This window comes from Colletotrichum godetiae (assembly GCF_030913485.1).
Source record: "Colletotrichum godetiae strain CBS 193.32 chromosome Unknown BDP55scaffold_43, whole genome shotgun sequence".
NCBI lineage: Eukaryota > Fungi > Ascomycota > Sordariomycetes > Glomerellales > Glomerellaceae > Colletotrichum > Colletotrichum godetiae.
In genome coordinates this window covers 244,962-267,393 of record NW_026851291.1, presented here as the reverse complement: position 1 = coordinate 267,393, position 22,432 = coordinate 244,962, and the positions used below count along the sequence as shown (strand labels likewise).

Genomic DNA, 22,432 nt, shown 5'->3' with positions numbered 1-22,432 from the left:
GTTGGATTAAACTGCACTTACTAAGATGACTCGTTAGAAAGTTCTTCTTCAGAACGAATGCTAATGATGGAAGCATATGCCTGACGAAAGCCGTCGGAGTTTATCCATATCAAGCCCTTCAACGGCCAGTTTAGCCGTATCAAAGTCCGCTTCGAAGCACTCCCTCTATACAGGCTCAAGGCAGGTCACTTGACTAAAGTAAAGCGGATTTCACGTCGCGGTTTTGTCTTAATAGATGCTCTAATCTTGACGTTCTCGGTGTTGCCGGTAGTCGGTTAAATCCTTAGTCTAAGTTTCGACATTGTTTGCTTGCCAAGTTACCCTCGTGCGTGCTTGCTCAGTAGTTCCTTACGCCCGCGCTCAAATAACTGTCACCCGGGGCGACTACCGATCTGATCCCTCAAGCAGAAGCATACGCAAATGCGTGCAATGTGGAGCTCTCAATAAGTTGTATGTTTGCCTCAACAGGACGCTTTAGTGATTGGTTCATAAGCGGTCCAAAGCAACCGCTTGATTCAAAGTTGCTATTGTTCTTGACAAGTTTGGGATGACATACCTTGCAGATCGTGCTGGCAGGTGTGACAGAGCTCTTGGCTCCATTTCCGCCTTTTCGTTGCTCATCTTGTCCGTTTCCTCCACCAAATGTAGTGCGACCATTGCACGTCCAAAAGGCGGACGGTGGACCTCAAGGCAGCAGTCAAGTTGCCCAAATACCTTAGTTGTCGATTTTTGGAGATTCATATCACTTCAGAAGCAGTAATCCTCAACCGCATTCCAAGCTGTCATTGCAAGAAACGCCTCGAGAGTCTTTTAGTTCGACTCGTTCCCAGCTTCCCGCCGTATGTGCCACACTTGAGAATTGTATTCCCTAACAACACATCGCAGCTCCGATGCCAATTGCATTCACGAGGCAACAATTTCGGACACGATAATGGCCGCAGTTGTGTCGTTTTTGCTCAACCAGCACGACTATGCAGTCCAGGCCCGCAGAGTCCCGCCCCCTTATCCACCAATGACCCTTGATGGGCGAAACCTTGTCATTGTATCTTGCATCATGATGTCACTCACAACCGTTTGGACTATCATGCGTATTATGTCGAAGTATATCGTTGGCGCGGCCTACCTTGCTGAGGACTATTTCTACTTGGTTGGTCAGGTAAGTTTCGTGGTAGACTTCAGTTTATACCTACTGGGCCGCGGTTGGCTGATTTCCGGCTCTTCTAGGCCTTCTTCTATGGTGCTGCGATCTCCTGCATTCTCTGTGAGTCAATAGCTTTACAAAGAATTGTCCGCGGTATAAAAAGACGATGGTGCACCTGATAGATGACTATTACATAGCTGTCGTTCTTCGAGGCGCTGGACACAATATTTCTGATCTTGAACACAACATCCACGTCACCTGCTTTTACGAGACATTCCTGGCTGCACAAGCCACATAAGCCGGCGGAATACTAGCCATAAAACTGAGCATCATTCTATTGACCCAACGCCATTTCGGATTTCGGTTGCTGGTTCCGGATTTCGTCCTGGGTTGCAATAAGACTCTCCATCGTCTGGGGACTTTACACTGGCCTCGTTGGACTGATCATTGCAAAGACCAAGCCGAGCGATGGAGGAAGCAAGCTTCTGTTCAGCTTGGTGCCTATTTTCGACATTCTCATCGACGTTATCATCGTTGCTCTTTCGATGAAAGTTGTTAGCACCTTGCAAACGTCCAGACCGGATAAAATTGCACTCTACCTCATATTTGGTGCCGGTATCATGTGAGTGATACTGCACCAAGATTTCATGTCAACACTTTATGGAGGCTCTACCCCGAGGACAAAGATACCGATGCAACAGCGGAACACAACACCATTCTGTTTTCCGGCGTCCGCTTGTATCATACGCTTACCGTCGACTATGGGAACATATGTAACGAAGAGTTTCGCCTCTGCACCTTACAGCGCCGTACTACAGAACGGCATTGCAGTCATGGTGGCATTCAGCCCTATCCTCCGGCCCATATTCGACCGAACGATAGCCAGGTGGCTGAATCTATCTATCTGGGGCAACGGAAGGACTATCGCCACGGGGCATGTAAGGACTTTAAGAGGCCCCGCGACCACGCGCAACTTTTCTGGTGTACGAACAACTCTTAGTCGAAGCGATGGTTTCAAGCGGAGCACGGATAACAGCGACGCGGATGACAGCCTTAGCTGGGAACTGGAGGGTTTCGAGACCTTGAGGCGAAAGAGTGACCAGGCCCAAATTTCGGCTCATGCAGAAGCCCAAGTGCCTGATCGTATCAGTCCTCTCTCGCTTGGTGGAGGAATTTCTGTCAAACATACTTTTACGATAGAGTCTCATGTGACTCGGCTGCCCTCGTTTTCTGGATTCGTAACCACGGACAATCAGCCTAGCAAGACCGACGTAGCTTAGGGGAGTGTGAGAATTATCATGGTCAGAATGTGGTCGTGATCGTCATGGCAGAGGGCCAAGAGAACTTTCATTACCCGATCTCTGCACCCGGTCAAGGTATGGATGATGTGGCTGGGTCATATAGGCGTCAGAGGTATTTGTCAAGAAAGTATAGCAAGGTGGGGTTCTCAATCTCATTAAACTAACTCAAAGATCCAATTCGACAACCAAGGTTTCTGCTGGTACCTCTCGTAATTACCGCAAGTGTTTCTCTACTGGCCCCGACCTCAGTCGACATCCTCGACCAAACTTCAGGGCCAAGAACTTAGTATCATGCTCTACCCGCCTCGTCAACTTCTCTTACGTCTTGCTCTACGCTCTTCGCATCGTCGGATTTCAGGGCCGGGGTTTGGACAAGACGATCACCTTCATAGCCACTAAAACAAAGTGTCAGCGTCGTAATAGGCCGAGTATAGGGTTTTCCTCGAGCAACTTACAACAGAGCATCCATCTGATCGATTGTGACACCTTTAGTTTCAGGGAGGAAAAAGAATGCCCAGACAGTAGCTGTGAGCATCCAACATGCGAAAAAGAACCAAACACCATAATCGAGACTACTGAAGATGTACGGAAGGGCTTTTGTGATGACGAACTGGATCAGCCACTGCGTGAAAGCGGCAAATGTTCCAGTCAAATTGCGGAGAGCACCGGGAAAGATCTCGGCGGAGACGATCCACGGGATGCCGTTTAGACCGAAAGACCAGCTGTGTTAGTTAGTATCACTGTTTTCTGTCTCGCTTACTAGGACGCAACTTACAATACTGAGTAGATCATGATGGCAGCGGTAGCAGCGCGGCCACCAGCCTCCGTTGAGGCAGAAAGCTCTCCTCCAGCTGCGATGATTGGTGCCGGATTGCCGACCTTGACATAGGCGCCCACGAACCATAAGCAGAGAGAGCAGGCTAAAGATGAAATGATCGTCGGTCTACGTCTGCCCCAGATGTCGATAAGTGCGCCATAAAAGATTATCGACGCCACGGCCTTGACAAGACCGTAGATACCCGTGTACAGGGCCACATCACTGATGCCAATGGAGCCAAAAAGCATAGGAGAGTAGTAATTGATAGCTGTACCGTGTTAACAGTAGGTCAAATGAGATGATGACAGCAAGAAACTCACCCGCGGCACCAGACATGTTCTGCAAAGCAAAAGAACAAAAGACCAGGAGTAAACGGTTCCACATTCCCTTTCTTGAGAGTTCGTGCAGCGATCCTCGGATATAGGCATAGAACCCGCCGCCGTAAGTTGCCGCAACCGAGGCCTCCTCAGCCAGTCTGGCACGGATCATTTCCACTTCCTCTTGCAGGTATTGGTGATCAATCGGCAAATGTCGTAAAGCCACAAGGTTTTTGTTCGCTTCCTCTTCGCGGCCTTTGCGGTAGAGCCATAGAGGCGACTCGTGAAGCAGAAATCCGCCGACCAATAAGGCTCCGGAGGGAATGAGCTGAACAGCCATCGGCACACGCCACGATGCTGAGCTGGTAGGGTTCATGTTCTGATTGATGCCGTAGTTGATCCAGAAACCAATTAAAGATCCCGTTTGGTACGTGACCTCAAAAAGACCTGTGAGAATTCCTCGGATGGAAGGGACCGATAGCTCAGCAATGTAGGAAGGTACCGTGGCCGTGATCACACCACAGCCCCAGCCGGTGAGTGCTCTGCCAGCATACATGGAGGCGAGGTCGTTCGTGGCGGCTACCATTGGGATGGCGCCAGCAAGGAAGACGATGTTACTGATGATGAGCGCCCACTTGCGGCCGACATACTCTGTGACTGTTGATGACGGACATTAGCTTCGGTGGTGGAATCTGATATTTACGAGGGATGTAAGGGCATACTGAAGAAACACATAAGTGCTCCCCCCAATGCGCCGGCTTGGAAGGCTGAGGTAATGTTGGATGATATCTCCTTGGATGTGGCCGGTATGATGCCAAAGTCATTGACGAAGCTCTTGCGCGCAATGGTTGTTCCAATGAAAGCCGAGTCGTATCCGAAGCTATTCAAGCCGAATTAGCAAGTTCTCTGAGAGAAGCGGGACCAGACTGGATATTAGGGTGGGGACGAACAGCAAAGATCCCATCGCAATGATGAAAGACTCTGTATAGAGACGCCAGTTATATACCTCCTTCGGCGTAGGCCGATCCTCGACCGCGCGAAGTCCACCCATCTTTGCTGACTGTTGCAATTTTGGAATCTTACTTCCCCCCTCAGATGTAGTTGAAAGAAGGTTGAACGCGCTTAGATTAGGCGAATAAGCACAGAGAAGGCGGTCGATACTACCAGAGTTTGAGAGAACAGCGGCGGTGCTACCAAGCTATGCAGCCCAAGGTTGTTGTACGCTACATAAGAGGGAGGAAATAAGTCGAAGTCTCCTTGAGAAGCGAGGTTTATCCTCGATTTCCGCACTTATCCCCGCAAACATCCTCCACCGTCCCACACTCGGATCATGGGGGCGGGGTGAAATCTGGGGAATGGCGCGCTAGCTTTGGTTGTCACTAGGGGAATCGTAGCTGGCTGGGGGACTTGGTAGCAGGTTTACACCCCTCGCCCTCATTGACCCGAAACCGACGAATTTCCAAGGCACGGTTGCACCAATTAGACCATTCAAGGGGGGCATCACGCCGATCTGACCCGAGAGGCAGGGGAAGTCGTGAAGGATGGGCACGTCAATTGGAGAAGACGGACAAGCGACAGTGGGGTTGTTGGAGTTGAGTTGTATCCGGATTGGATAACATTGGCCCCTTCACTCTCAAAGACAAGGTTAAGAAACGCTTTAATGAAAAAAAGAAATCAGGAGGCGGTGAAAATAACACATTTGATAAAGGCGACTGGCAACTGAATACCTGACTGGACGAGAAGGAGAGTCCTATTGGCGGGTCATCAGCAGATAAGCGAGTGTCTGACCAAAGGCAAACATGCAATTCTAAACGTTCATGAGAGAAAGCTCCAAACCTGCAAGCAGGAACTTACAAGGCTATCAACTTACTCAGGTATCGGTGAAAGCGGCATGATTTGACAGTGTAGTAGTAATCGTGACGAGGTAAATTTGACCTTAGTACCTTGACCTGTTGCGCTTGTCTGGCTTGCTTATGTTGTCCAAATGTACGTGTATTGGTGGCATCATTGCATGAAACGGTGGAAAAGTGACATCGATATTCTTTGGCCTAGTATTATCTGTACATGTAGGCATGATTGCCAATCCCAATATCGCGCTCATTCCACATCGCATTCGACGCGACCATATTCCAGTCATCATCACATCAGTGCATGTCCCCAAACTCTGAAACCTGGGTCCAAGGCAATCGCTTCCTCACTGCGTGGGATTTCCTTGGTCAACTGCTCTCACAGATCTTTTCCCTGCAGATATTCTATCCGCTGGCAACTCTCTTACCCATCGCTCTTTCGCTGACCGCATTCTCATCGACGGGTGGTTGAGATACTTCTGACAGGGAGGCACCGTAGGTGAGGCGGCTGCTTTGTGTTTCCGATGAAACTTCCCCTGCTCGCTGCTCCTCGACATCGTCTCCCTCGCTCTGCTCTGGCCTATTCAACTTTCTCAAGAGATATCCAGTGACATAACGCCTATTTTTCCATTTTTGGCCAGTACTCCTCGCTTCTCTCTTGGCGTCTCTCATCCCCCTGGTCCAAATGAAGACTCGGCGCCAATTGACAAGCATCAGTAGTAGCAAGCGGAGAGACCACAACATGAGTAGGGCGAGAAGCTTTACAAGCTTGCTGAGATGTTTGAAGACCAGCCACAAGACGTTGGATATGACTCTGCTCAGAAGCAGGAGAAACGGCCTGGCCTCGTAAGCAGACCTTGCCGCATTTTGAAATGGCAGTGTCAACACTCTGGCAATCCTAAAGATGGGATTGACATAGAGAGCGAACACAATAAAAGGGAAAGCTACTGCAACTGTAGTGATCACTGCCAAGTTACTTGGATAAGTATACCTTCAGGCCAAACTTGCTGGTTTCCGGGATATACATACCAGTATTTTTGACAGCATAAGCAAGCCCCATCTTGTCGTCACCAACTGAGGGATACTCCAAGATAGGAAGAGCGAGGAAAGCCGCCATAAAAGATGCTGGAAGGAAAACAATGGTGACGATAGTAAAAACCGTGATGGTGTTCCCCGAGACACGCGTATTCCGGGCTTCGAAGACATTTGCTTGCTTTTGCTTCAGGTCTAGGAGATCCTCAAGCTGGAAAGTCCGGTTAGCGCATGCCTCCTAACAGCAACCGTAAGAAGAGTAGAACTGGGTTCTCGTACATGGCGATACACTCTTTCGGCATTTTTATCCAAGCTCTCAACATATGCAATGTGTCTCTGCACTGCGTGGCTGAGACTCGGTTCCGGATGTGTGATATCCGCAGCAGGTACTTGGCCGTCCCTTCTCCTTGCTTCAACAATACGAGTAAAGGTTTCGAGAACGAGCTTCTGTTGACTGAATAAATTGCCGAGTATGTTCAACTCGTCCCGGATATCTTTGATTTCCCTCAACAACTCAACCTCGTGCGATATGTCGAATGAATCCTCTACCTTACGAGGTGGTTTTGAGGCAGTCCTTTTCGAAAGTAGACGCGCCAATTCATTGAGAATCTCTCCTTTTTTTTTCTTCTCAGTCTTTGCATCTTCGTGTTCTTTCCGCCACCTTTTCTGGATCTCTTTTGACGTCGTAGATGTGCCCGAACGTCGTCCATGTATACTTGCTGTCAGCGGATTGCCGGTAGTTTCGTCTTCTGTCATCGTTCGAGACAAAACGTCGTCATAGTTTTGCGCTCCCGACTTAGCTGAGACAACACTGCCCCGATCCTTTGAATGACGACTGTTGATCGTGGTTTCCATCCATTCCGCCACGATCTCTTCCCCAACTGATGGCACAGGCTCAGCATGTACTTTCTTCGCCGCCTTGGTGTTTATTTTCCCCCCTGACTGCTTCCCCACCTCTTGCTTTTTCTCCTCCTCCTTACTCCTCTGATTCCTCTTCTGTTTGCCCAATTTCGTCTCGCCAATACCATCTTTCCCACTGTCTTCACTATTCGCCCTATTGGCGAATTCATTGAAACAACGGACCTCCTCGTGTGCCTTTGAGCATTGCGCGTATTTAGCCACTAAGGAACAGAAATGATGGTAGTTTGAACTTACAACGTAATTGATCGAATAATCGAATATCTCCAGGTAGCGGTATCTTTCGTACTCCCACTCAATCCTTTCGTAGTTTAGACCTAGGCATCGCGCCATAATCAGCTCTGAGAGATCAAAGACAGATCCAATCGGGGTTCTTTCCTTCTGCTTGAGACGTGTGAGGACGCTATCTAAAACGTTGCCTGTATCGAGGATCCTGTTGTCCCGGGAAGAACCTTTCGTGTTGTCCCAGCGCTGGGGGAAGCTGGTGACGACGGTTTCTTTAAACACCATCATGAGCATGCAGTATCTACGCCCTCATGCCGAGCTCTTACTTTGATTCAAAACCCAGATCCAAAGCTGATCGATCATCATTACAGGTAGCGGTATATCAGGGTGTCGTCTTTTGAAATAGCGTGATATGACTTGGTCAGAGTCACGGTCTTCTGTGCTTTCCGTCATGTAATACTGAAACTGGTCCAGTGTGCGACGTAAATGTACCGGTGATTGTGGTGGCACTGGAAAGAGATAGTGCCCCAAGAGCGCCATATTCTTGTCTTCAGTTCCTGCATGTGGCGTCTGTTCTCCAAATGCTCCTTTCACTCCATTCTTTAAAGCCTGCGTCAACCGAGCCATGTCAAGCGTTTGAGCTGCATTGACTTTTGCGATCTTTTCGTTCATCTCTCTCCGCTTCTCATCAGATTCCCAATGAAGATATGGCATCTGTGAGCTGTTTGTGAGCAGATAGGACTTTTCCGGCCAGCAGGATTAGCCGTCGCATGAAAGGCCAGTGAACGTACGAAAGCGACCATGCTCCCAGAGGAGGTAGGAACTATCAAGAGACGAGGTCAGAAAAACTCGGAAATGGCAGGTGAATAGTTAGCATTAACAAACATCCTGGAATTTCTCGACACAAAGGTTTCATAAATCGGCCGTGAACGGACGAATACGGCGGATCGTGGAGCTGGCGCATCCACAGCTCGTTCTTGAGTAAGTCCGGACATCTCTGGTCGTCATTTTCAGCGAGTTGTAACGTTGTCAGAAGAGCCTAGATGAATAGTTTAGTCACCTTAGGTACTAACCGGCAAGTGAATGGAAAATAATCACCTCCACCCAATCCATCTAAAAGAACGTTAGCCTTTAAGATTCGTATTACCCTGGTGCTTACTGTGACGAACGCAATTTGCAGGCAGATGTATCCATCTGAAGTCCGCTTCCGGAAAGGTTTCGTGTTCAGTTCTGTTCTCCAATACTTGACAAAGCACATTGTCGAAGTTCCCAACAAGTTCTTCTACTGGCACAATCTGCACTCGGTGAGCGTCGCCAGAGATGCCATTGGTGGCGTCCACTTCCTTATCGCGGCCCCCAATATAGAAATGAACAACAGTTGCGTCGAAGCCCGTTCTCTGAAGTCTTTCATACCAAAGATCCTTTGCAACAGATGGTGAACCCCCAGCGGTTGTCGAGCTGGTCAGTATAGCACCGTTGTGGCCCATGAAGAGCCTTACAACTCCTTCATGGCCTGCCATCATCGCCATATCCATCGGCGTGTTTCCGTCTTCATTCATTGCGTGTGTGTCCGCGCCTGACTCAACTAAAAGACCTGAAACAGCATCATGTCCCAGTTTTGCTGCGTCGTGAAGTGCCGTGTTCGCGGCTTCGTCGATGTGGTTTATCTCGACGCTTCGATCTAGCAGGAGCCGTACAACGGGCTCACTACCTGAAACCACCGCTTTTCGAAAAGCGCCCTGCATGTCAAGATTCATTTCATCATCATGCTCGCCGTACTCATCGTACCTTTCCAGGAGCATCTCAACGGCAGGTTCATGTCCTGCTGCACAGGCTTCTTCCAAGAGCACTGCCGGATTGATCAATCCGCCCCACTCAATCCACTTTTCATCCGCGACGAAGTGCTGTGTGAAAGTTCTGACGTCCATGCCGGTCCATTTATAGATGAAATTCCGCGTTCGTTCGAGACCACGAAGGCTTCGCTTAGCCCAAGTAGGCCCGATTTTGCTTAGAACTTTTTGGAAGATATCAAATGGTAATATGCTGACATCCTGGGTCTGCCCCCGGGTCTTGAGAGGTGGAATGAGGGTGTCCACATGGAAAGCGGTACAATATGTCTCCGCCAAAGCTATTTCAGGAGAGATGATTCAGTACTTGATCAAGGTATCAGCGCCATGGAAATCTCCTTACCTTCTATTTCGAATTCATTACAGAGAGCCTGCATCTTCTCGGCGTTCCCACCTTGCTGATAGAGGAAGCTGAGGTGCTTTACTACGCTCAAGACGACAATACTGTCGTCATCATAGCCCTGCCTCAGAGCCTGAACAGCGATTTCCATGGCAAGCTCGTCACTGCTGTGATCTGAAGCGGGCGAAAGTCTGCACAAATTGCAGAGTGCGTCCAGTGTAGATCGATGATGCTGGCCCAAGACATGTCGCTTCGCTTGATAAACGTCCTCAAACAACTTCTTTGCATCGTCAAATTCGGATCGCCGAGCGCGAAAACAAGCAAAGTTATTGCAAAGCTCCAGGGTCCAGGGATATTCGCTACCCAGAGCACATCGAACGGCCTTAATGGCAATCTCGTACAAGTCCCGAGCTTCGTCGTACCTTTCAAGGGATTCAAGCACTTGAACCAAAGACTTTGTGCAGGCCATAGTGGCAATGTGACTCCATCCCCAAATCTCTTCCATCTCATTCCTGACCTTGATCAGTGTCGCTTCGGCATCATCATTCTTGCCTGCCGCAGTATAAGCAATTCCGAGCATCAGCCGCGTTTGCATCAACCGCAGTCCGTTCTTTTGGTCTTGTTCGTGCCGCGCTACTCTTTCTCGATAGAAGTCAATTTCTTCTTCTAAGTCGTCAAAGTCGTATACGATGGATGGCCAATCGCCCTTGTCAGAATCTAGGATGATGTGAGAGCTTGTTGAGAAACCTTGATGAACCCAGACTAACCGCTCTCATAGTCATCGTCGTCTCCATCCTCATCGCTATTTCCTGGCCGTGAAGGAGCGCTGCTGCTGGGAGGTGAACCCAGCTGGCTTCTTCCGGATCCATGTTCACTTTCCTCACATGCAGGTGTTCCGGAGTTCGATGCGTTACGATTCGACTCTGATAACATCTCGATGATTTGGACCAAGAGCCAAGATAAATCTTCACTGGTACCAATATATCACTGACAAGGCGCAACTGGGAATCATTCAGTGCGGCGTTCACAAAAGAGGAAGAAGCGCTCGCAAGGTAAGCAAGGCGGGGTATAGGGACGGAGTGATGACATGGAGCGGAAGTGGTGCAGAGACCAATGTATCTAGGTGAAAGGGTCCTGTCTACGCAGTAAGGTAAATGTGCCCACTTGGGTGTTTCTGTGCCTTATCGGCGCATCGCAGTTGGTTCACTGGTAACGACAAGGAAACCTGAGGCGATTAATCCAGCTGGAATGACTCCTTTGGGTTGCATTTCTGTCAGTGGGTGTCATCAGGCTAGGTGGTCCAACGACGAATGGAAATAAGCGACTATTAATAACCTGCACACTGCCTCAAGAGGGGACACCGCCCGCGTGATCCTCGGAGGAGACTGAGAAAGAATGTTGCCGGCATTGTAAGCCCATTTCCCGCGGACCTGTATTGTCCATGTATGGTAGAAACGACGAAATGATGCTCTACACTTCTGGGTTCCAATCCTCTGGAGAACCATAGTGGGAAGGAGCATTGGATTTGATCTGGCATGAGTTCATGACGAACTTGAGGGCAGAGAGAGCCCTTGAAGCAGTCCTTTCTTCATATCTTCTCAACGGGAAGATATGGAGCCATTATGGTACCCCACCTTAGGCGACCCGGGCGGCGACCGGACATACAACGCTCGGGTCATGAACTGCGGCTGGTGAGGGGCCGTCAGTGTGGACGGATTCTCGGAGCACAGAGCATGTTTCTCCGGCAGCAAGCCGGAATCGGATATACGTATGGATCAGAACCCAAGAAATATCGAAACAGTGATAAACCTGGGTCAATTGCGAAGACGGATTGGCAGTCGTCTGGGGAGGGGTCTGCGCAAAAGTCTGTCGAATCACGATGATCTGCCACAACTCAGCAGACTCCACCCAGTCGGCCGTTTTCTGAGCTAGATGACACGATCTTTTCGAATTCAGCGAGAATAGGCAATGGGATTGACCTCTCAGAAGCTCTCAAAAGTCCAAATTTCCTTCTAGAAGAAGTCTTTCGTTGCTCATGACCCCAAACTGACTCTGTCATTCCACTTTGTTTCCCCACAATACCTCCGCAATGTCATCTCACATCCTCCACAGAAAGTCTATTGGCCCCCATTGACTTCCGCCACGCTTCATGGGATACTCATCCGAACTCACAAAAGGAGATGAGCTTTGACTGGAACGCAAAAAACCAACCGAATGGATTTGCGACCTTACGCAAGGCTAGGTTGGCAAGGGCACAAGTGACAAAAAGTGACAGAACCACTGGAGACCGGCGCTTGAAAGAGCCAAAAGAAGACCATGTCCCAGCATCTCCAGATCGGGGAAACCCATCGTCCTGTGGTTTGCGGGGCACAGCTGGCGATACTCTCGGCCATTAAACCTTGTCCCTCACTCCGCACCCAGGGAATGGTAACAGCGAGCAAAGTGCCGTCGTACTGCGTGGTAATTACCATCTTCCCCACGGCATCATGCGCCAATTCGATGATCTCTGCCCAGCGGCCCTCGCTTGCCACGCTTTTTCTGCCTTGCGTACCCAGCTTCAAGAGAGACACTGCATGCTGCATTGCGACGCTGATGCTGCCGTCGCCGCGAGTTTGTCGGACCGCTCGACCACTCGGATGATGAGTCTATGCAACGGATCGAGACCGGCGGCTATCTCCACGCTTTGGAAGCTGCACACGTGCCCATGTCGCGGACAATTTGGGCTTAACAACAGCAGCTTTGCAATAGCTTACATGTAGCTACGTCTGTGGCCCAGGCCGTTCGGTTTCTCTCTTCTTCTCTTCATCGAATAAAACACACGATGAATTTCAGCGAGCGATACCGCGGGCGAACCCCCGCGCCTCCGCAACTCCCGCATTCTCACTCTCACTACTCCGTACTTGAATGCCAATCTGCCACTAAACCCACCGACGCTGGGGTCAGTAGCGTAACCTGATTCCAAAAGTTGTAAATTGCCTTAGACCACCGGCGTGGCCGCCCCGCGTTTACTCCAGTCTTTCCCCAATTTCTAGGATTGCCTACCTAAATTCTTTCGTTTCCCACACAAGGCTTGACCGAACCCCCGTGGGGCCAAGACCAGTCGTTGGGGTTTCTTTTCGGCCCGTAAAGTCAGTCCAAGAAACCTTTTTCTCTTAGTTGCTTCTCGCCTTTTGCTCTACTCTCGTAACCATCATCGTCATGATCCGTCTTCGCCGAGCCTCAGTAGAACCACAAGCCCAGGGATCATGACTCCTTACCCTTGGTCCGTCTGCGGAGCTGTTTCCTTGGCTCTGCCCTGGCTGACGTCGTATCGAGAGCTCCGAATGACAGCTTCCCCGGTCCAGTCGGATCCTGCTCCAGGCGTGCGCAGCGCGCGCAGCCGATATATAAGATGAACGCCTTGAGTGCCTGCGTTCGTGAGATCTCGGAGGTCAAGCGGCACGTCTACCAGTACTATCCATCGCAGCACAGCATGTCAGTCCTCAAGGGTGGTGCCGTCTTCACGGCCATCGCCTCCCTCGCCGCCGTCGCGGTCCCAGCTTCGTCTGCCAGCGTCCCGACCATCACGCCCGAGTACCTTGCGACCGCGGGCAACAATTCCCTCTTCACCCGCTGGAGGCCTCGCTCTCACTACCTCGCGCCGCACAGCTGGCTCAACGACCCTTGCGGTGCCGTCTATGACCCGGCCACGGAGACATACCACTTGCACTACCAGTTCCACCCCAACCACGTCAACTGGGGAAACATCTCATGGGGCCATGCCGTCTCCAAGGATCTCTTCCACTGGACCGATGTCCGCGACTGGCAAAACGACTCTTCCGTCTCGCTCGCCTCCGGCAAGTACGCGTCCGGCCCCCTCTCGCAGTTCACCGGCACTACGCAGCCCGTCAACATTGAGGGTGCCAGCGATGGCACACTTCTGACCTTCGGCACTGGTATTCACTACCTGCCCACGAACTGGAAGCAGCCGTACATCACCGGCACCGAAGTGCAGGCCATGTACACATCCTCCGACGGAGGTTCCACTTGGGACGAAGTTGGCACCGTTCTCTCTGGACCTCCCGAGGGCTGGAACGTCACCGGCTGGAGAGACCCCAGCTTCTTCCCCTCCACGGAGCTCGACAGCCTCCTCCAGGTCAGCGAGCCCCACTACTACATGGTTCTCGGCTCCGGCCTCAAGACCGGCGATGTGCCCGCTCAGCTCCCCGGCGCCGCCCGCCCCGGTTTCATCGGACCCCGTATTCCGCTCTACTCCGCACCCTCCTCCAACCTGACCGAATGGACCTTCCTCGGCGCCCTCTGGGAGCCTGCTGCGAACACCTCCCTCGGCGTTCCCGATATCACCGGATCCTACGGCTACAACTTTGAAGTCAGCAGCTTCTTCGACCTCCCTGTCGGCGATTCGGACGAGAAGGCCTGGTTTGTCACCATGGGCGCCGAAGGCGGCAACACAACCCAGCACTGGAAGGAGCAGTGGGCTCTCTGGAACCGCGGAGATGTCGCACGCCGCGACAACGGCTCCGTCGAGTTCACGCCCACCGCGGGCGCCGCTTTGGACTGGGGTATTTCCTACGCCCAGGCCACCTGGAAGGACACCCGCAACGACGACCGACGCGTCATGTGGGGATGGGCCAACGACGACATCCTCGGCGACTACGCTTTCAACACGTCCAAGCAGATGGGTTACCAGGGATCCATGAACCTCCCTATGGAGCTCTACATCAAGGAGACCAAGGGCGTCCAAAACTGCGGCACCCAGCAGGATGGAAGCACCTGCATCGAGAGCTGCAACGGTCACACCGCGCAGACTCTCGGTATGCGTCCCCTACCTGACGTCCTCGAGCTCCTCCGCGAGGGCGCCCAGACCAACGAGTTCGAGATCGGTCAGCTCGCTGACACCACCAAGACCGCCTCCGCCGATCTCGGCACTTCCTACGAGCTGACTGCCACCCTCAGCGATTTCAGCGGCTCCGCGGGTATCATCCTCGCTCAGAGCCCTAACTCCGCCGAGTACACCACCATCAACTTCGACGTCGAGGCCTCGGAGATCAGCGTTATCCGCACCCACAGCAGTCTTCTGCCCAACTTCAACAACGCCACGTTTGTGGGTCACTTTGAGCCCTACCAGATCCACGAGAAGGGCGCCAACGCGACCGTTACAGAGGAGCTCAACTTCCACGTCGTACTCGACAACTCGCTGCTCGAGATCTGGATCAACGAGCGCTTCGCTCTTACGGCGCGCATTTACCCCTCGCGCAACGACAGCACCGGGTTGACCTTCTTTGCTGCTGAGGGCGGCAAGGCTACCTGGAAGGATGTCAAGGTCTGGACTGGCCTTGCGCAGGCGTGGCCTGAGAGGCCGGAGGATTCGAGCGTTCCCTTGGTTTGGGACACCGCTGAGCAGACGAACAACTACACTTGGTGGGCTGGATACTAGGTGTAAATATCTGTAGACCTAGAAGTGACGGCAACTAGATGATGATTTTACGTATGATTACAGTATAGAGTAGTACCTATTACCAAAAGTAAAAGCTTTGAATATACCATTCACAGATGTTTGACTTTGATTGTCTTAAGGAGGGGAACTGTGTACAACCCACGAGTCTCTCGATAGAGTTGTGTAATCAATAGGTCATTCAAACGTCAAACCAGAATCTCCGCAGCTCATTGATCCAGCATGTCCTCATACATGCTCCTTCGTTGCTTATGTGTGTCTAGTCCCATCTTATTCCCAAACTTCACTAGTTCACAACACACAAAATGAGCCTCTCCCGACGCAGAACCAAGAAGAGACAGCCATCACCGAGTTCAAAAAGGGAAAATGAAAGGGACGAGACTCGAACTCGCGCGGGTTGCCCCACCAGGAAACAGATGTTAAGCTGACCTTAACCTGGCGCCATAACCAACTCGGCCACCCTTCCGATGGTGATCTTTGGATGCCCGTGGATCGGTGTGGTTGAGATCGAAATCTTGGTTGAGGGAAGATAAAGCCCTAGAGTGGAGCATCATGAGATTTTTCGGCAAGAGAAAATCTTCTGGAGCGGAGTCCGGATCTATGTTGTGGGGATCACGGCCGTTGCCGCTAAGCTGAGAACCGGGTCACGGAAAAGCGGCAGTGGCTTTGGGGCTACGGGCATTGCGAGATGATGAGTCTGAAGCTTTTCATTGTGGCTGGTCGGGTCTGGATTAGCAGGCATTATTGTGCAGCCGAAATGCCTGATGTGGCTGGAGGGATACTTGATGTGAGACTCATCATTGGAACCGCTCATCAGATTCGATGAATTGGACTGGCTAATTCAAAGAGTGAGGGTAATTTGATAGTAGAGAAGCAGCAAGTAAGAAGTGAATGAGAGTCATTTGACCATCATGATTTTTTTGCTCTTTTCACGATGAGAAGGCTATCTTCCTCACACTGGCACAAATCCTCAACCTTTCAGAAGCTCAGGTGATCGCAAGCTTTGTTCTTGAGCAGGAGAGTCTAGCCCAACGCAAGAAATACGAGGTAAACAGGGCGCGAGCTCAACCAATGATCGCAGTTCTTCGAGGCTCAAGGATCGAATGGTCCGGCCTGCTCTCCCTTCGCCTGCATCCAGAATGTGGTCGCACGAGCGTCGAGCTGTCAAAAAGGCTGGCCAAGCAGAAGATGCCACCCAATCATCCGGTAAACAGGTGTCATTACTTCCCGTCTTGCCGTATAGCTAAGGTAACTCATCCATGGATGTGTTCACCCATGTGGAGATCTTCCGTGTGGTGATGATCACGATGATCGTCTTGGAGCACCCAATCAGTGCTGCGCGGCCCGTGACGTCATGCATACCTACCCAAATGCGGTAAGAAGCTTGAGCAGACACGCGCTTGACGTCGGCGGCGGCTGCATTCCAGCTGTTTCCTCGTGCCAGCTTTCTCCCAAATCATGATTTTCAGCTGTCTCAGCTTTGTAGCCCCAGACGAGCGGATGAACCTCGAAACGACTTCAAAGCTAGGAGACACCCCGCATCGCAGTCGAAACTTCATCCCATCGCATCTTTCCACCCCAGAACAGTATCGGCAGCAACCATGTTCAAGGGTAAACCCAGCGATACTGACGAGATGGCTTCACAACCCCCCCCTCCACCGCCGCCAACGACAGCACCGCCGCCCCCTCCGCCTGCTGCCTCAGACCCCGGTGTAGATACCCCAGCGAGCCAATCTAGCTATGGGTACTCCAGCCAGTCGACAATGGGACAAGAACCCGAAATTGTAGAGGCACATGAAGAGGAGAGACCAACAGACAGCCATCACCTGGCAGACATGGCCTCCAAGGAGAAGCCGATCGAAGAGAGGGGACACGCCGAGCTTGACCACGATCATGTTGAAGTGAAGAACTTGGGATGGAACAACCCACCGAGCAAGGTTGCGCAACCCATGGTTGGTGGTTTGAGCAACGAGGAGCTCTGGATCCTAGTCCGGCGATTTGACAAGGTAATTGGAGCGAGCCGAAAGACCTCTATGCCGGAGGTGTGTCATTATTCGAGATATTGATACCGTCCCAGCAAATCTTCCACGTCAAATCGATACCCGAGCCACCGGTGAGCCTATCCCTCCAAATCGGCGCATATCAGCAGCTAAACATAGACGGGCAGCTTGCAAACCTGGATATGAACATCGCCGACGAGGAGGAGTTCTCGCCTGATAAACTCCGCGCCCATGTGGAGCGCTTGTACATGACCGTCGTTGTTGGCTTATTCTCTTTCTGGAAGCACATTGTTCGCCTCCGTTCATGGCGCGAATACAAGCGCACCTCACTCTTCCTCGCAGTCTACTCCATCGCCTGGATCCTCGATTTCGTCGTCCCCGTCTTCGCTAGCTTCCTCATAGTTCTTGTCCTCGTCCCACAATCACGAGACTTTTGTTTCCCTCCCGCCCCCGCTTCCCTTATCGACAGCAAAACCGGCGGCGTCAAGAAACCCGCATCCGGCGTCCTCGCGTCCGATGACTCGATCACTGGTGCACCCGAGAAGCATGCCGGAGAGGCCGTGGAACAAGAGGCGTCGAGCTTCGTGAACAGCATCTCATCGCTGATCATCAGCACGGCGGCGGGAAAACATCCTCAAGGCGATCCCCACGACGACTCTTCTGTCCCCGACCCTACTAACATTACCCAAGATGTCGTCAATGCCAAGGATAAGACGGACGGCAAGGAGCCTACTTCCCACCACGACAAGACCAAGAAGCCTGTTCACGAGTCCGTCTGGGTCAAGGCTAGGCCTGTGATGCATGGCATTGCCGACGTGAGTACTCCGGCCCGGGAACCACTTTGTTCTTGCAACTGACAGAATGCGCAGTTTGTCGATACCTGGGAGCGTTTCGGAAACGCTCTGAGTCCAACCCCGCCTTTCCCACAGCAGAGACCTCGTCTCGTTCTTGCCAGCGTTATCTTACCGCTGCTACTCGTCTCCTTGTTTACAACCTCGTACATGCTGGTCAAAGGTACCGGTTTTGTGGTTGGATTCACCATCTTTGGAGACCCCATCATCCAAAGAGGCCTGGTGTTTATCAACCGGTCAGTCTTTCTTTCAACGTTGATTACTCGCGTGTCTAAAGTATGTCCAGTACCTACCCTCATTGGCAGAAGTATGTTGAGTTGCGAAACACCATTCTCAAGGGCATTCCCACCAATGCCCAAGTCACCATCACGCTTCTGCGAATTGGCGAGCGCAACAAGGCACCGCTCCCTCCTCCGCCAAAGTCCGATACACCGCCACCTGATGAACCTCATGCGACCGCTGGTCAGGATCTGGAGCACCTCGGTAAGTAACCCATGATTTAAAAGAAGCTGCCGGAGATTGGCTCATAAAACTCACCAGGTGTCGATCAAGCAGAGATAGACGAGGCTATTCAACCCGACGAAGCAGCACTAGCGCCAGCGGAGTCGGAAACGGCAGAGCACAAGCAGAAGAAGGGCCACCGAATCATGAATTTTATCAAGAGCACCGCCAAGGGCGGTATCAACACCACTCTCGCCGCGGACAAGGTAAAGGCCAAGGTCGGCGCTAAACACGCAAAGGACAGGCTGGGCGTCATCAAGAAGACGCCCGATCCTGAAAAAGGTCCCGTCCGATTCCCGGCACGTTGGAAGGGTAAGAGGGGCCATGCTTACATCACGACTACGGCTACGACCCCTGCGCTTAGCTGGACGACTGAGTCGGATGATCTGAGTCCGACGTGGACTGTCACCATTGGTGATATTGAGGTGAGAAAATGTTCACGCAATCTCTTGAGTTGCCACAGCTGACGCATACTCCACCAGCAAATTCGTAAAATGGGCGGTCTCGGCTGGAAGTCCAAGATTTTTGTTGGCTGGGCTACCGATCGTGAGATTGCGGACGGCCTCATCGTGACAGACAGCATGGGCAAGGAGTATCATCTTACCGCCATTATTTCGAGAGATGAACTCTTTAACCGTCTCGTGGCCTTGGGGTCACAGATGTGGGAAGCATGGTAACGAGGTTATGACATTTATGACATGGGGAAAAGGCTGTAACATTTACACGGCGTTCCAGAGAGAATGAAGCTTTTGTGATTGGTACAGCATACGCATTACGACAGTTGTACAGTAAACGCACAAATCATAGTCTACACGGCCATTCATGATGAGTTCAATGGCAATGACGAGTCTGTGGGATAGGAACCGTTGACTTTTGTTGCTATTCTCAAAAAAGGATTAAATCGGTATTTCTTACGGTACAGTGATGCCAGAACGTACCAGCCTGCGGTCCAGATTCCACATGGTACTCGCGATGCCTTCCCAAAATGCATCCAGTGATCTCCCATGTCATTCTCTTCACTTCTCGGGTCGTAAGTAGGCAGAAGATTGCCTAAGATTCCTATGTCAGAAACGATGTCTATATGCCTATCCGGGACTCAAATTATGTTTCATAACCTGACACAAACTACTTCTCGGTAGTCCTCTAAGGGAAGGTAAGTTGTTGAAAACACGCATAGCTTATGAAATGTTGCCTCCCTCACTTTTCTGACCCTAATCCCTCGACCTTTCTGCATGCTCATCGTGGGCACTGCCGACTTTACCAAGTTTCCTCCCCCGCTTCTCAAGATAGGCAATTAACAAAATTACTGGCACAGTCAACGCGCCCGTCACTAAACTAGCAATGTATCCTTTTCGGTAATTAGGCGCATCCGTCACGGGGTAGAATATCAGAGGCCACCACGTCTGTGTTCCTGTTAGTGGCTGCCAGCACAGACAATTGCTCATGGAATGCAAGTAACCACTCACCACAAACGCAAAATCAAACGAGTTCATGAACCCTGTCGTAATCGCCCTCAGCTGCAGATCGTGCGCCGTCAGGTCCGCCATCCACGAGTACCACAGGGCCTGCGGCGCATATGTTGTGCCCATCAGGTAGAACGCAAAGAAATACCCTGCATCCGGCGGGTTTGAGATCAAGATTGCGCTGCTGACGATGAACGTGAACCCGATGCACAGCGAGGCCTGCCAACGTGACCGGAGCCTATCGGAGACGGCGCAGTAGACAAAGGTCGCGACGATGCCCGTGGCGTATGTTGCGGTCGGGTAGTTATTTTGCTGAATTACGGAGTAGCCCCGCGAGGCCATCCATAGGGGGATTACATTGTTACCTATTGCTTGGACGCTGAGGGAGTATACTGTATTTACATGTCAGTACTCGTTGAGCTCAGATATCTGTAACGAAGACATACGCATGAAAACGGTTGGGAGGAGCCAGAATTGCCAGCTGAGTAGGACACGTTGAAACACGCTCCTATCCCATGCTTTTGTTTTTGTTCTGCCGAGGCGGGTGACAGCGAGTTCCCTCTCTTCCGGGGTCAAGAATCTTGCTGCGCGGTGCTCTGGTAGATCTGGTATAGCGAACCAGCCTTATGAGATGTCAGTTCCTCATCTTATTACATATACTTCTCATGCGCGAGCACCTACCAAAAATGGCAAAGGGAATAGTGATGCACGAAACCACCACAAAGATAAGTCGCCAGGGCTCGATCGGGCCGTCTGATAGAGACGCGAGGAGTCCCGCCTGAATCCACCCTCCTGCCATGTTGCCGAGATTGCCAAAAGCGCAAAAGACGGCTGCGCGGGTTGCGAGTTCGGATTGCTTGTACCATGATCCGTAGATGAAGTGCGCGCCGACACTGGAATGCATCATTAGAGAGGTAACTCGTCGAGGCGCACAAGAAAACTCACTATGCGATGGCTGAAAAAGCGCCTTCGAAGCCGTTGAGGACGAAAATTTGGTAGACGTGTGTTGCTCTGAATGTGACGAGGGTGAGGACACTCCAGACTGTATTTGCTGCGACGAAGACGTAGCGGGGTTTGACAATGGTTAGGATTGAGGTTGAGGGAATTTGAAATACGGCGTAGGTGACGAGGTAGATTGTATGCATGTAGTTAAAATCCTAAAGTCGAACAAGTCAGAGTCTATCACGCATGAAAGCTGAGGTGCTTATCGGATGTTCCTCTCGCTGGAGTGTTGCGAGTCACTCACTTTTCCTTGGAAATTCAGGTCCTCCTTCATTCCGCTGATGTATGCCGTATTGTAGCTCGCGCGGTTGACGCCGAACAAGAACCACACGACAGAAAAGTAGATGAGCACGGTGAAATCAAGCTTGATAAGCAGCGATCGCTCGACTGATGGCGGGCCCCAGAGGGCTTCTTTGATCTTTGACGCCATATCAGACACCGGCTGCCTGCGCTGTCGATACGAGAGTGTCGAGCCTGGAAGCAGCGGCGCCGCCTCACAAGAGGTTGTGCCCGGCATTTTGTCTGTATTTGAAGCGAGCTGCACGCCGCCCGCGTACTACCACCCAAGGTTCCACTGTGTCAACGATGTCGTCTTGAAGGGTTGCACATTTCGCCATCTCCAATTCCCATGGGAGATAAAGAGGGAAGGTCGTTGGGCTTAACCGAGGTTCGGCCGATGTCTCTAACCGCAACCATGAAGGGTTGATCCTGTCATCAGAGTTTACCCCCGTTTGGTACTACGGCTTACAAAGGTTCTTTGGATCAGATGCTGAACCCCGCCTAACCCCACTAACCGCGGATTGCGCGATCTTATCCATTTTGATGGCCATTTGAATGGGAAGTAGAGATAAGAAGTCAACCACAACAACCCCCAACTTCTTCGGGCAACTTGTCCCAAAATAAGGTAGATCCTCGCACATCTTCTAGTGTTCATCAACTAAGATCAGTTAGATACTCATATGCAGACTTCACTTTCAGTTGGTTTGCGTCTAGGTCGATAACACCCATTGAAAATATTGAGACCCTCAATCTGATTCCTATACCCGCTCATCATTCTAGTACCTCACTTCAAACCTTCTACTAGTTACTCATATCCAATAAATAAGAGGGGAGCTCCACAAATTTATGCGTGGCTTTAGTTAAATAGAAATGACGATAAACGTTGACTTGCCTCCGCGTTATCCCGTTCCACCAAGATCCGTTCCTTCGACTCCTCCATTTTGATCTGCGCCGTAGTTTCCATGGCGGCCTGCTCTTCTGGGCTGAGGAAATCAATTCTAATCTTCCAAATTCGGCATCTAGTCGAAAGGGAAATAGAAGGTGTGGAGTGCTTGTATATTTGGACGGAAGTTCTCCCAGGAAATTGGTCTGGCGC

At 51.3% G+C, this 22,432-nt stretch overlaps 6 protein-coding genes and 1 non-coding gene across 7 annotated transcripts; 3 read left to right on the top strand and 4 right to left on the bottom strand.

The window, feature by feature from the left end:
- Positions 1-547: 547 nt before the first annotated feature.
- On the top strand, positions 548-2,421 carry BDP55DRAFT_635493 (uncharacterized protein; the record flags this gene model as incomplete). The annotated part of the gene is made up of 6 exons (XM_060572780.1): positions 548-576; positions 672-839; positions 886-1,261; positions 1,597-1,763; positions 1,784-1,914; positions 1,973-2,421. 6 exons carry the CDS (start codon positions 548-550, stop codon positions 2,419-2,421), a joined length of 1,320 nt encoding a protein of 439 aa, XP_060425867.1.
- Positions 2,422-2,581: 160 nt separating this feature from the next.
- Positions 2,582-4,887, bottom strand: BDP55DRAFT_771439 (general substrate transporter). Its single transcript, XM_060581108.1, has 6 exons — positions 4,527-4,887; positions 4,299-4,456; positions 3,580-4,233; positions 3,218-3,527; positions 2,898-3,164; positions 2,582-2,837 (listed from the first exon to the last, which is right to left on the bottom strand). Exons 1-6 carry the CDS (start codon positions 4,625-4,627, stop codon positions 2,732-2,734), a joined length of 1,596 nt encoding a protein of 531 aa, XP_060425866.1. The 5' UTR covers positions 4,628-4,887; the 3' UTR covers positions 2,582-2,731.
- A 706-nt stretch (positions 4,888-5,593) lies between these two features.
- On the bottom strand, positions 5,594-10,575 carry BDP55DRAFT_675020 (uncharacterized protein). Its single transcript, XM_060575706.1, has 10 exons — positions 9,789-10,575; positions 8,768-9,726; positions 8,697-8,711; positions 8,484-8,637; positions 8,390-8,421; positions 7,925-8,312; positions 7,611-7,870; positions 6,735-7,550; positions 6,453-6,666; positions 5,594-6,388 (listed from the first exon to the last, which is right to left on the bottom strand). Exons 1-10 carry the CDS (start codon positions 10,378-10,380, stop codon positions 5,829-5,831), a joined length of 3,990 nt encoding a protein of 1,329 aa, XP_060425865.1. The 5' UTR covers positions 10,381-10,575; the 3' UTR covers positions 5,594-5,828.
- Positions 10,576-13,257: 2,682 nt separating this feature from the next.
- BDP55DRAFT_696567 (glycosyl hydrolase) lies at positions 13,258-15,222 on the top strand (the record flags this gene model as incomplete). Its single annotated transcript, XM_060577589.1, has 1 exon — positions 13,258-15,222. The coding sequence occupies one exon, from the start codon at positions 13,258-13,260 to the stop codon at positions 15,220-15,222; it is 1,965 nt and encodes a 654-aa protein (XP_060425864.1).
- A 385-nt stretch (positions 15,223-15,607) lies between these two features.
- BDP55DRAFT_t263 lies at positions 15,608-15,706 on the bottom strand. The gene has a single exon. It is a non-coding gene; the product is annotated as a tRNA-Leu (tRNA).
- An 831-nt stretch (positions 15,707-16,537) lies between these two features.
- Positions 16,538-19,512, top strand: BDP55DRAFT_675000 (uncharacterized protein). Its single transcript, XM_060575705.1, has 7 exons — positions 16,538-17,246; positions 17,318-17,353; positions 17,408-18,055; positions 18,110-18,327; positions 18,378-18,574; positions 18,632-19,017; positions 19,075-19,512. The coding sequence occupies exons 1-7, from the start codon at positions 16,842-16,844 to the stop codon at positions 19,267-19,269; spliced, it is 2,085 nt and encodes a 694-aa protein (XP_060425863.1). The 5' UTR covers positions 16,538-16,841; the 3' UTR covers positions 19,270-19,512.
- On the bottom strand, positions 19,513-21,879 carry BDP55DRAFT_718612 (major facilitator superfamily transporter). The gene is made up of 6 exons (XM_060578413.1): positions 21,302-21,879; positions 21,001-21,212; positions 20,737-20,948; positions 20,502-20,678; positions 20,059-20,447; positions 19,513-19,995 (listed from the first exon to the last, which is right to left on the bottom strand). The coding sequence occupies exons 1-6, from the start codon at positions 21,572-21,574 to the stop codon at positions 19,804-19,806; spliced, it is 1,455 nt and encodes a 484-aa protein (XP_060425862.1). The 5' UTR covers positions 21,575-21,879; the 3' UTR covers positions 19,513-19,803.
- Between the last annotated feature and the right edge of the window lie 553 nt (positions 21,880-22,432).

Excerpts from the sequence above, each read along its gene's own strand:
- BDP55DRAFT_718612 (XM_060578413.1), bottom strand. The coding sequence starts at position 21,574 with ATGCCGGGCACAACCTCTTGTGAGGCGGCGCCGCTGCTTCCAGGCTCG. Across the intron at positions 20,679-20,736 it reads TATTCCCTTTGCCATTTTTG|GCTGGTTCGCTATACCAGAT; the intron begins GTAGGTGCTCGC and ends ACATCTCATAAG. Across the intron at positions 19,996-20,058 it reads CGTTTGATTTTGCGTTTGTG|ACGTGGTGGCCTCTGATATT; the intron begins GTGAGTGGTTAC and ends ACAGGAACACAG.
- BDP55DRAFT_675000 (XM_060575705.1), top strand. The coding sequence starts at position 16,842 with ATGTTCAAGGGTAAACCCAGCGATACTGACGAGATGGCTTCACAACCC. Across the intron at positions 18,056-18,109 it reads TGATGCATGGCATTGCCGAC|TTTGTCGATACCTGGGAGCG; the intron begins GTGAGTACTCCG and ends CAGAATGCGCAG. Across the intron at positions 19,018-19,074 it reads TCACCATTGGTGATATTGAG|CAAATTCGTAAAATGGGCGG; the intron begins GTGAGAAAATGT and ends ATACTCCACCAG.
- BDP55DRAFT_771439 (XM_060581108.1), bottom strand. The coding sequence starts at position 4,627 with ATGGGTGGACTTCGCGCGGTCGAGGATCGGCCTACGCCGAAGGAGGTA. Across the intron at positions 3,165-3,217 it reads ATCATGATCTACTCAGTATT|CTGGTCTTTCGGTCTAAACG; the intron begins GTAAGTTGCGTC and ends TAACTAACACAG. Across the intron at positions 2,838-2,897 it reads GATCAGATGGATGCTCTGTT|TGGCTATGAAGGTGATCGTC; the intron begins GTAAGTTGCTCG and ends ACTTTGTTTTAG.
- BDP55DRAFT_675020 (XM_060575706.1), bottom strand. The coding sequence starts at position 10,380 with ATGCAAACGCGGCTGATGCTCGGAATTGCTTATACTGCGGCAGGCAAG. Across the intron at positions 9,727-9,788 it reads TAATGAATTCGAAATAGAAG|CTTTGGCGGAGACATATTGT; the intron begins GTAAGGAGATTT and ends CTCCTGAAATAG. Across the intron at positions 8,313-8,389 it reads CTGGGAGCATGGTCGCTTTC|ATGCCATATCTTCATTGGGA; the intron begins GTACGTTCACTG and ends AACAGCTCACAG.